Source organism: Thamnophis sirtalis, unplaced genomic scaffold (genome assembly GCF_051295495.1).
Source record: "Thamnophis sirtalis isolate CommonGarterSnake01/CBP01778 unplaced genomic scaffold, rThaSir2_p1.2 scaffold_13, whole genome shotgun sequence".
Lineage (NCBI taxonomy): Eukaryota > Metazoa > Chordata > Lepidosauria > Squamata > Natricidae > Thamnophis > Thamnophis sirtalis.
The window spans coordinates 36049416-36061707 of NW_028261393.1; the positions used below are offsets into that span (position 1 = coordinate 36049416).

Here is a 12292-nt window from a genome sequence, read left to right on the forward strand (position 1 = left end):
CTTTTGAAGGCTCAAGGCATGGCAAAAAAACCAAAACACCACATCGACTTCCTGCCTCCATAAAGCAAATGTGCTTAGCTGACTGGGGAATTCTGGGAGTTGAAATCCACCCATCTTCAAATTGCCATGGTTGAGAAATGGTAAACACTTCCCAGCAACATGCACATAGTCCCTTCCCATCCAGCTCTTGTCTCATAAAGCGATAGTTCTTAGCGAATAAAACCCAGGGATGAAATCCAGCAGGTTCTGACAGGTAGCAAAAAATTTTAGTAATTCAGAGAACAGGCAAATGCCACCACTGGCTGGCCCCAGAGTGGGGAGGGAATGGGGATTTTGCAGTATCTTTTCCCTGCCACATCCACCAAGGCACACCCACAGAACCGGTAGTAAAAAAATTTGAATTTCACAACTGATAAAACCAGGGACTGCGGGGGGGGCGTGGGGGGCGTGGCGTCATATGCCTTCTCAACTAGGTTTTTTTTGGGGGGGGGGGTAGAAAGTGTTCAGAGATTTACCGTAAGCAAGGGCATTTAGATGAAGCTGCCTCTTGAATGGGGGAGGGAGGGTAGATTCTGGCTTTTGAAAAAGCTGGATCAAAGCTGTGACCCAGCTGTAGACTGTTGGGATTTATGGTGGTCTTGGATTAAGTTCTTCCTGATTCCCAAATCCTTTGGAGCAAGGGAAGGGAGCTTTCTCTGGTGGACCACAATGCGACCTGCAAGATCTTTGCCAACAAAAGGCTTAGAAGAAACAGCCTCCCCACACACACCTCCCTCTTTGATCTAGCATTCCCTCACGGGCATTTCTGTTGCCCCCACCTGTTTCTGATCTCTGTATTCATGCTGGTGCCAGCTGTGGATAAAGAGCACAAACAATTCCTCCCTGGGGCTTGTATGCAAATGCTGGAAAGAGAGGAGGGGGAGCCAGCCTTTAAAGGAGGTTTGTCTGCCAGATTGATGTTATCCATCAAGCAGCTCCCAGCAATAGCTCTGGAACGGCTTTCTTGCAACTAACTCTCTCTTTCTCTCCCCCTGTAGCTTGGATTGGAAAGAAGTGGCAAAGAACACTGCACTGCTCGTGTTGCTCAGCATAACATCCGCACAGCTGCAAATACACCTAAGGCAGAGCAGGCGTCCAGCCCAGCCTGGCTTCCGAGCAACAGGACGTGGAAGGAGAAAACCTGGGAAAGGACTTGCTTGCCTCCTAAGCATTTCCTTCTTCGTCTGTGGCTTTCATTGCTGGGGAAACTGACCAGCCTGGAGGAACTGAAGGCAAACTCCACACTTTTGAAGACCTCTGGGGAGACAGGAAGCAGGCAAATCTAATGGAAATTAAAAGAAAACTATAACTCTAGGAACTTAAGAGGAAGGAAACAATCACCATTCCAGGCTGGATCTGAAAAATCTGGAGGAGCCTTCAGATCAGGTCAGGTACTAAAAGGGGAGACATTGGAAGAAGGGGGACATCCCTCCAGGTCCCCTTGATTCTGGAGAGAAGAAAACTTTTCTGTTGCCTTCTCTTCTCCCAGCCATGAACAGGCACATGTGGTTCTCTTCTCCAGACGTGTCCAAGTCACTCCGTTGGGTGGGGAAATCCAACAGCACCAACTCCACCCTCTTTTCATTCCACAATCGATCCTCCTTCCAGGAGGACCTAGAGGTAAAGTCCACGGGAGAATTCGACACCAGTTACAAAGAGGAATCGCAGAGCCAGACAGTGAAAGCTCTCCTGATCGCGGCTTATTTAACCATTATTTGCATCTCGCTTTTGGGCAATGTTGTGGTGTGCCACGTGGTGCTGAAGAACAAGAGGATGCCCTCAGCCACCAGCCTTTTCATTGTCAACTTGGCTGCAGTTGATATCCTGATCACCCTCCTGAACACACCTTTCACCCTGGTAAGCAACCCTGGTCCCACCATCGCCTTCTTAAAGAGCCCCCCCCCCCATGCAGACTCCTCCATGGTAAGACCGGTCAATTGGGCCAGTTGCTGGAGCTCAGGACTCACCGGGGAAAGTTCTAGAGAAGTCCAATGGATTTGGGGTCCTTCCTTCCTTTTTGCCCAAGGCACTCAGACTTAAAGCATGGGAAAAGCACGTCAGCTCTGAAAGAGTGTTTTGTTTGCCCAACTCCTTCCTAGAACAGGAGACTGTGAGATCGGAAAAGAGGTAGGGTCACCTCCTGGATTTGCCTTGTTCTGCTTTGTTTAAGTCCATCATCCAGGCCATCTCATTATACTCTCAAGTATACCCTTCAAAGAACAGAGAGGCATGGATGAAAAAGAGAATCTGGAAGAGGGTGGTCCTTCAAAGTTGAAGCCGTGATGTGTTTTCTTGAGGAGAATGATGGGGCTTAAGATTTTACACACTTGGAAGCCATTGGGCTGTGTAAGGCTTCTCCATGCATGTTCTTTGAGACGTTGTGTTATGCTGAAGCCATTCCAGAAACAGTCTCCATCCACTCCTCATGGAATTCTCCTTCCAATTCCCACCCCACCAAAACCTCCTCGGCAGCTTAGGGTGCCCACTTGCTCCTTCTCTTGAGGGTTTTCATGGTGACCTGACTAAGGTTTTGGCCTTTTCCTGGTCCCGCCTGAGCACTGCAAGTTAACATGGCATCCTAAAGATGTGAGGAGCCTTTCTTTCTAGAGACGTTTGGGTTTGTTTGCTTGAATAGCTGTAACAACAGCCTATGAAATCTGGTTGGTTGGGTTCACACCCAACACCGGGGGTGAGTTCCTGAGCCAGTTACTGTGGTTCACTGTGTGCACACTTTGCACATGCACCAGCCGTGCATTGCTTGTGCATGCGCATTTAACTAAAAATTGCTCTGTGCAAGTGCAGAACCATGCTGGCATTGGTAGAAGACACTGAAGAACCAGTTTGGGGGCGTGCCTGGGCTGGAGAACTGGCAGCGGCCCAGGCCTGAATTCTACTACTAATTTAGCCGAATCAGGCCAAACCAGCAGCAACCCACCTCTTCCCAACACCCAGATGCGCAAAACAACTTGCTCTGAACACAGGCAATGCATTCTTCACCAAAGTCTGAGCCATGGCACCTGGGATCAGTCCGTGTTCAAAAGTTCAATCAATTCATGAGTGGGTGGGTTTCTCTCAATCTGTTGCATTACAAGCTACCCATTTAACAGAGCCCAGTTAATTCAGCGATTAGTTGAGTTGAGTTGTTCAGCTGTTCTCTCCCAGCCTAATGTACCCAATAAGTCTATTGTGAGAAGACTTTTAACACAGAGGTCCCCCACCCCTGGACCATGCATGCCCCAGTACTGGGCTGTGGCTCGTTTGGAGCCGCTCACAGAAGCAGTGGGCATCACACCTGTGCACACAGCTGCACTTGTGTGAGAAGTGGGTGAGTGTACATTTGTGCGCAGCTCCATTTGCCCGAGTGGCAGGGGACGAGCAGCTGATGCGCATGCCTGCCACATGTGCAAATGGGACGTGTGAACCTGCTGCTCGCATGAAACCACCCTTTTTCCTCCCCCCCAGCCCCCTGCTGGTCCGCAAAGCCGAAAAGGTTAGAGGGAAGGCTGCTGTACCATTAGGGGAAAGTGTGTCCACTGCCTGGCTTCTGCTGCAGGAGAGATGTGGGACAAGCCCAAGAGAAGCCTGCCCCTAGACCTGACTCTAGGCTCAGCCTACCTTTCTCTTCTAGGTGCGATTTGTCAGCAGTACCTGGGTTTTTGGAAAGCCAATGTGCCATATAAGTCGCTTTGTCCAGTATTGCTCCATCCACATGTCCGCACTGACCTTTGCCGCCATTGCTCTGGATCGCCACCAGGTAAGGGCCTCTCTAGATTTCCTTCTGGGAACTACCATATTTTTCGGACTATAAGATGCACCGGAATATAAAACACACCAAGATTTTGAAGAGGTAATTTTTTTTTTAAAAAAAGAGGGGGGTTGCCCCCCCACCCCCAGCCCCCAGGAGCACTTTGCAGAACTCCCAAATCCTTTGCACGCCTTATTTCTTTTGTGAAAAATGGAGCATGCAGAGAGTTTGAGAGGCCTGCAAAGTGCTCCTGGGGGCTGGGGGGGGGGCAAAAATGGTCTGTTTTTCACAAACACATGCCCGTTTTTTGCCAAAAAAAAAAGAGCATGCATAGCCCTTAGGAGGCTTGTAGAGTGCTCCTGGGGGCTGGGGGGAAAATGAGCAACAAAGGGCCCATTTTTCCTTGTTTTTGCCCTCCCCAGCCCCCAAGAGCACTCTGCAAGGCTCCCAAACCCTCTGCATATCCATTTTTGTTAAGGGGGAGAGGTTTTGGGAGGCCAACAATGCTGTATTCAGTATATAAGATGCACCTAGATTTTCACCCTCTTTTTGGGGGACTAAAGGTGTGTCTTATACTCTGAAAAATATGGTATTTTAAAACTCTCTATTCCCTTTCTTTCAATTTTCAAAACACCTCACAATATGGGTAATCCTTGATTTACAACCATCCATTCAAAGTTACAACAGAAAAAAATAGCTTATGATTGTTTTTCATAACTCTGACTTTTGCAAGATCAAAGTTCAGACACTTGGCCAATGGCTCGTATTTATGACCGTTGCTGTGTCCCAAAGACACGGGATCTTCTGACAAGCAAAGTCAATGGAGAAGCCAGATTCACTTAATAACTGGGTTATTAACTTAAAACTGCAGTGATTCACTTAATAACCTGGGCAAGAAAGGTCATAAAATGAAGCAAATGGATTGATTATATACAAAATAAATACAGGACTAAGAAATTCCAGATAGCTTATGATTAAGATCAGGAATGATATAAATTGTTTAAAGCTAGCTTAGCAAGGAGGAGCTAAGTTCAATGTAAATATGTTATCAATTTTTTATTTTTATTTTTTCCAATATATTTTAGACTGTTTTTGTTAAAGATTTATACCGTGTATGGGTTCTAGGAAGTCAGGGGAGGGATATATATTAGGTTTGATGAGAGGTGTTAGATTTTAATGTAATTTGATTCCACATGTATACTGTCTTCTCTTATTTTTTCTTTAAAACTAGGATATGATAAGTATATTGATATGGAAGCGGAAATACACCAATGAGAGGAAGAGTGGAAAATAGAAGGGTGAAGAAAGATGGGAAGAGAGGGATAGGAGACAGGGTAAGGGGGGAAGATGAGGAGGATAAGGAGGAGTGGAATGTAGAGAGAGGAGAAGGAGAAAGGAAGGGGAAGTAGAGTAGGAAAGGATGGTGGAGGGAAGATAGGAGGTAGGAGAGAGGTAGAAGAAAGAGGTGTATGGAGAGCAGAAGAGCTAACAATGGGTTTTTATTTTGGGGGGGTGTTGATGACAAGAGGAACTGTTGTAATTACTATTTATTACTATAGGATACTGGCTATGTATAGTATACATGTGATTGTATGTTATGAAAACGGAAAATAAATTTTTTTTAAAAAAAATGAAGCAAAACTCACTTAACTGCCTCATTTAGCAACAGAAATGTTGGGCTCAATTATGGTCGTTAAGTCAAGAACTACCTATAATACACCCTTTAAAAAATACCTATAATGTAAAAATTAAGCAGCGGTGTAATAATGTATCTATATTATTATTGTACAGTTACAAATGTAGTTTAGAATAGGTACACGCTATCTTTATTTTTCATGTGTGTGTGTGTGTGTGTGTGCGCGTGTATGTGTGTGTGTACATGTGTAATTTATATACGAGAAAGAAAAAAAGAAACGACTCAGATTGCCTATGAAAAAAATCAGAAAGGAAATAATGAAAAAAACCTTTCCCAAATTTTAAAACAAAGTTCTATGCTAGAAGTAAAAATTAAAACATTTGAATTTCTAAGCCATCGTGATATATACATATAAAAGTAGGCAAGGCAGGGCAGGGCAGGGGAAGGAGCAGGGGCAAGGGCAAGGGCAAGGGCAAGGGCAAGGGCAAGGGCAAGGGCAAGGCAGTTTTGAATTGAGGCCAAGCAGAATCACATTTGCTGATCTTGCCTTTTTAGTGAGCCCAAACTCAGACTCAGTTCTGCATTAAGAGAATATTTCAATCTGCAGCTGGAATAAATGATGCAGCTGCAGCTGGGGAAGGGAAGGCATTCCATGTCAGACACCAGGAGATGCTGATTATTAGCAGAAGTGGATCCACCAAGATTGAAATGAACTTGCCTTGAAATGCTGACCATCAGGGGCATCCCAGAGGCCGTCAAAAAAGTTAAGGTCCTACACACAACTGTGCACCATTAGACATCCCTTTTGGGCTACCTGGTTGGGTCCTTGTGGAGGTTTCAGCCACTTAACTCTGACTTCCCTTTTTTAGGTTATAATGCATCCTTTCAAGCCCCGAATGTCCCTCGTGAAGGGAGGGCTGTGTGTCCTGGTCATTTGGGTGATGGCCATCTGCTTCTCGCTGCCCTACGCCATCTACCAGAACCTTGTCAGGTTGTCTTATGGGTAAGATTGACCAAGATCACCCAAGAGAGAAAGGAAGGCCTCTCATCCTCCTCCACTCTGGACACCAGAAATGATGAACAAGGCCTGGGGAGGGATCGAAACCTTCTCCCTTTTGTGTGCCGTCTGCATGCCCCTTCCACAGGGGAGAGACTTGGACTGTGTCACTGCACTGGCCGTTGTGCAGATTTTGACACACACCCTTCTGACATGCCTGTCTTGCGTATGATTCTGTGTCGTGTTTGGCATTTCCGAGAATGCATCAGAGGTGGGATTCAGCAGGTTCTGACCAGTTCTGGAGAACAAGAAGCAGAAATTTTGAGTAGTTAGGAGAATCGGTAAATAGCACCTCTGGCTGGCCCTGCCCCCATCTATTCTAAACTTCAGATGTTTCCTAAGTGTTTCCCAGGTGTTTCCTAAGAATCAAGACTGACCCAAAGGCAGATGTTTGCGTGTGCACGCACGCACACACACACACACACACTCTCTCTCTCTCTCTGTGTGTATAGGTAAATGTTCCCCTTGCACATATGTGCTAGTCATTCCCAACTCTAGGGAGCGGTGTTCATCACCATTTCAAAGCCGAAGAGCCAGTGCTGTTCGGATATGTCACCGTGGTCATGTGGCTAGCATGACTAAAAGCTGAAGGTGCACAGAACGCTGTTCCCTTCCCACCAAAGGTGGTCCCTATTTTCTACTTGCCTTTTTTTAACATGCTTTTGAAATGCTAAGTTGGCAGAAGCTGGGACAAGTAACGGGAGCTGACTCCGTTATGCGGCACTAGCGATTCAAACTGCCGAACTGCCAACCTTTCTGATCAACAAGCCCAGCATTTTAGCCACTGAGCCACCACATTCCTCCGTGTGTATATACTGTATTTATATATTTAAATTTCCATAAAACATCTTGAATGGTTTAATAGTTAAACCCAATAACATTTTAAAAATTAACATATGAATGGATGGAAAAATACAAGTATTGCCTGCCTTACAATTCACACATCATTGCTGCATATTTGGTAAGTGCATGTTTCGAAATAATTTGGAAGTGAACGCAATTGCTTGTTCCCTGTTTCTAAAGAGGTTATGCAATTTCCTCTCCCCTGTTTTTTCAAGCTTTTACACAAACCTGAAAGAAAGATAATTCCTGCTTTAAGGAATTCAGTCATAAAAGATTCTTTCCGGGTAGCTTTTTCTCCCAGGCTTCTGCTATGTTCATGAAAGATCAAAAATCATTTTTTTCCAAATAATCTGCAAAGCATGGACAGCTCTCCTTTATCCCGACAGATTCCAAGCTGAGATCCAATCAGTAAAAAATTGATAACAATCAAGCAATACAATTAAACTGTTTGGCTCACTGACAAGTTCTAACAAGTTATGAATAATCATTAAAAAAAATAATTTCATCTAAATACTAGTATCCTTGTTTTTAAAAATTGCTTGTGTCTCAATTAACTCCATCCACCAAATAATTTCAGCCAAAAATCTTTACAAAATGATACTTTTGCCAGTAGCATAAGAAATTGTTCTCAGCGACTTGCCTGATTCGTCTGAACTGGTGAGCTGACAGCTGATGAGATGAGCTGTATTGTCCATCCCCTTTCAAACAGAAAATGAGAGAAGATAGAAAGGAACTTGATCCCTTCCCCCATCATACACTTTCAAAGTGAAACGTCTTCCACTAAAAATGGCTTTCTCTCCTTCTGTGTTCCAGAAATGGGACCATCCGTATGGTGTGCCTTTCCAGCTTCCCTCCTCCGACAGATCTCTACTGGAAGTACTTGGACTTGGCCACTTTTGTGCTTATGTATCTTCTGCCTTTGTCAGTGATCTCTGTCACTTACATATCGGTGGCCAAGAAACTCTGGATGAGGAACGCCATTGGCGACGTGACAGTGGACCAATACTATGCCCACCAGCGGAAAAAGAAGATGAGCCTGAAAATGTTGATGGTGGTTGTGATAGTGTTTGGCATCTGTTGGTTCCCCCTGAATTGCTACTTGATCTTCATGTCCAGCCAAACCGTCAATCACCACAATGGCTTTTACTTTTCTTTCCACTGGTTTGCCATGAGTAGTGCCTGCTACAACCCCTTCATTTACTGCTGGCTGAATGAAGGTTTCCGCACAGAACTCAGGGCCCTGTTGGGAATGTGCTGTAAGAAGCAAACTCCCAGCAGTCAGCCCCTCCGGTCCATATCGGCTGACTTCAGGCTCAGCTGGGATGGCAATTATTGCTGCAAACAAGAGGCTGCCACTCAGCGGACAAGGAAGTCATCTCACAGGAACTCTGCACAGACCAACATCTCTATTATCGAGCTGATCACAACAGGAAGCTAGGAGGAGGCTTGAAGGTGGAATGAAGCAGCCTCACTCTGGTTTAGTAACAGTTCTATAGTTACCATATTTTTTGAACTATAAGATGCACCGGTGTACAAGATGCACCAAGATTTCGAAGAGGTAAGTAAGAAAAAAAAAGTTTTTGTCCTCCTCGGCCCCCAGGAGCACTCTGCAGGCTTCAGAATTGCTGGGGGAGGGGCATTTTTGCCCCCCTTTTTTTTTACCAAAACAGGGGCATTTTTGCCTTATCCCAGCCCTACTGAAGTTTGCAGAGTGCTTCTGGGGGAGGGGGAAGGCAAAACGCCCCCTTTTTGCAAAGAAAATGGCCCATTTCTCACAAAAATGTGATGCGGGGCGAGGCTTCGGGAGACCAAAACTGGCTGTATTCTGTGTATAAGACGCACTAACATTTCCACGCTCTTTTGGGAGGGAAGGTGCGTCTTATACTCTGAAAAATCCAGTAGGTCATCTACTGTCCAGCCATTTGCAAAACTCACATTTCGTGCTTTCTGACAAGAACTTATCCCATCAGCATTCCCCAAGTGGACGTCGCTTTAGGTTGCTGCTTTCCATGAGTGATGGAAAAATCTGCAATGCAAAAGCCCCAGTGTTGGTGTTGATACCTTCATTGTCTGGAGCCCAACCCCATCTGGGGTGTTTCTTGAGCCTGGCCATCTTTACGATTCATGGACTTCAACTCCCAGAATTTCTCCAGCCAGCATGGAGAAGTCCAGGTATCTTAAAGTGGCCAAAGTTGAGAAACACTGGTTTTAACAAGTCATTATTTTGAAATAAAATAATTTGAAGACCAAAACGGTGTAGACAAACATTGGACAGAAGAAGAGAAGGCGGGGCTTAGCAGTGAGAAGACGGACTTTCAGGCACTTCCTGAATGACCATCTATACCGGAGTCTTTTTTGGAGGATTCTTTTGAATCTAAGCTGTCCCGAAGAGACAGTGACGTGGGAGGAACTCCATGGTCCCAGAGGTGTCCGCAAAATCTCTGGGAACCTAAGGAAAGCCTTCCTAATCCAGTGACTTCCGGATCGGCTAAACAATGCCGACTACAACTGCAAAGACCCAGAGAGAGAGCTGAATATGAGCATGTCGTTCGATGTGAGTTTTAAATCCTTTTTTTTGTTGGAAAGAGAACACCCTAAATTTGGAAACTTAGTTTAAAATAAGGCTGATAAGTGAGAAAAGCGGTGGTGATAAATGTTTGCCATTTGGAAGTTTATTTTTCTGTTCCTTTTTTCTAATTCCTGGAAGCCGGGCTGGACTTTCCTGTAATTTGAATCGGCTTTTTGCGTTCCTTCTCTTTGTTGTCGACACCTTTAACTTTGAATCTATTGGGGCACTAAATCTTAAACTTAAAGTGCTTTGAAGATCTGGTTTTTTTTTTTTTGGTTTGCTTTTCTTCGTTGCCTTTTAGCCCTTTTGATGTTTGTCTTTTTTTTTTTTTTAACAATTAGTAATTAACAAACGGAACGGACTAAAACAAGCTGTAAATTACAAACTACAAGCCAACACTGCCATCTTGTGGACTCGAACTTTGTTATTAAAATCCCCCCTGTAATGCACTTGATTTACGTGTTTACGCAGCTGGGAAACTGTGAGATAAAGCAGCAAAGCTGACCGTGACCTTGAAGAGACTCTTATCTTGGGGGGGGGGGGGAAGAGTCCGGGAAAAATCATTTGTTTTAGCTTGTTGGCACCCTTTCATCTCCCAACACCATTCTCATATTACCGGCTGTGGAGATATCGACACCGAGTTTTTCTTTTTTGATCATCACCATCGACCTTTTGATCTTTTACATTTTTGTTTCTTCTCCGTTTTGATTTTTTTCTTCTTTTTTAACCTTTGGATCACCTCTTGACTATTTACATTTTTTCTGCTTCTTTCTTTTCTCACTTGTAACTGAAGCACCCCTTCTCCCCTTTTTGGAGGGGGGGTATCTTCCTTTTTTTTAATCACTATTTCATACTCTCTTACTTATATATATATATTTTATTGCACTCTACTGCATTTCATCCTTGAAACAAAAAAAAAGCTTCCTCTTCTTTCCTTCCTTTTCTCTCCCTTCTCTCTTTTCCTTCCCTTTCTCTCTCCCCCCTTTTCTTATCTCCCCCCCTCTCCTCTGTGTACTTTACGTACTTAATCCACTATACTTATAACCCTCCACCCTCTAATACTAATTGGCTATGAGTAGAAAAGCAGTTGCCTCTGGCTTTACATCAACCCCTGCCCCCTCACCTGCGGGAGGCCAGAGGACAACACAGATGATGTCCCATCAGGAAAAAGAGAAGGAAGCCAACTTTGAAACACTTATACAAATGATGCAGAAAATGCAAGCAGGAAACGATACCCTTGTAAAAAAAATGGAGGCAATGGAACAACAAAATCAAAGCATAGTGCAAAAAGTTGATAATATGGAAGGAAAAGTAGAAAGTATACACAACTGGATGCTGAAATATGAAAATAGGATTCAAAAAATTGAAAATAAGATTCAAGAAGGAGAGAAGAAAACTGAAAAGCTAGAGATTAGACTAAGTGATGTAGAAAGAGAGAGCAGTGGAATATTAAGATGGGAGATGGACAGGTCTGAATTTTTTTTAAGATTCCAAAACATAGAAGAAGAAAAAGGAGAGGACTTAGTTCAGATAATTTCAAATATTTTGATAGATGTTCTGGGGATGTCCCAGGACCAAATAAAAGAAACAATCGATGAGACTTTTAGAGTATACACAAGGTATGCAATGAGAAATGCTCTTCCAAGGGAAGTGCATGTAAGATTTACTAAGAAAACAATTAAATCACAAATCCTACAGAAAATGAGAGATAGAAAACTAGAATATAAAGGAAAGGAGATTGTAGTACTCAAACAAACCCCAAGAGAGGTGAGAGAGAGGAGAAGAGAATATCAATTTCTGACCAAAGTATTGATAAAAAAAGGTGTTAACTACAGATGGCTCATACCGGAAGGTTTATTATGTACTTGGCAAGGACAAAGACACAGGATAGATACAACTGAGAAGGCAGAAGCTTTCTACGAAGAATACTTTAGAGAAACGGCGGAGAAAGCTGGGAAAGACGATGCAGTGATACAAATACTGGAACCACCTGTAACCGCGACCGAAAAAATAGAAGGAGCAGTAGGTGGAAGTGAGAAAGAAGGGGAGATAGGGAATGGGAGCCGCAAAGAAAAACGAGAACCTAGATCCACTAGAGTGATAAACCCTGTATATAAAGTATAAACATGGAAGAAAGAAAAATGATTACAATTAACATTAATGGACTCAATTCGGTAACTAAAAGGAAGAAAGTATTCCATAAATTAGAGAAGTTACAACTTGACATAATCTGTCTGCAAGAAGTACATATTCAAAAGAAATATGAACATTTACTAACTCAGCCAAAGCTTGGGAAAATGTTTTCATCATTGGCAAATTGTAAGAAAAGAGGAGTGGTCTTCTATATTAAAGGCAACATCCCAACAAAAGTAGTATATGCAGAGGAAGAGGGAAGAATTTTGA

The 12292-nt window shown here is 43.8% G+C and overlaps 1 protein-coding gene across 1 annotated transcript; it reads left to right on the forward strand.

Annotated features, from left to right (window-relative positions):
• Window positions 1–1180: 1180 nt before the first annotated feature.
• GPR83 (G protein-coupled receptor 83) lies at window positions 1181–8870 on the forward strand. The gene is made up of 4 exons (XM_014059444.2): window positions 1181–1896; window positions 3668–3793; window positions 6290–6423; window positions 8134–8870. Exons 1-4 carry the CDS (start codon window positions 1531–1533, stop codon window positions 8756–8758), a joined length of 1251 nt encoding a protein of 416 aa, XP_013914919.2. The 5' UTR covers window positions 1181–1530; the 3' UTR covers window positions 8759–8870.
• Window positions 8871–12292: the final 3422 nt, after the last annotated feature.

Coding starts and splice junctions, on each gene's coding strand:
- GPR83 (XM_014059444.2), top strand. CDS start 1,531: ATGAACAGGCACATGTGGTTCTCTTCTCCAGACGTGTCCAAGTCACTC. Junction 1,897..3,667: donor TGAACACACCTTTCACCCTG/GTAAGCAACCCT, acceptor TTTCTCTTCTAG/GTGCGATTTGTCAGCAGTAC. Junction 3,794..6,289: donor TTGCTCTGGATCGCCACCAG/GTAAGGGCCTCT, acceptor TCCCTTTTTTAG/GTTATAATGCATCCTTTCAA.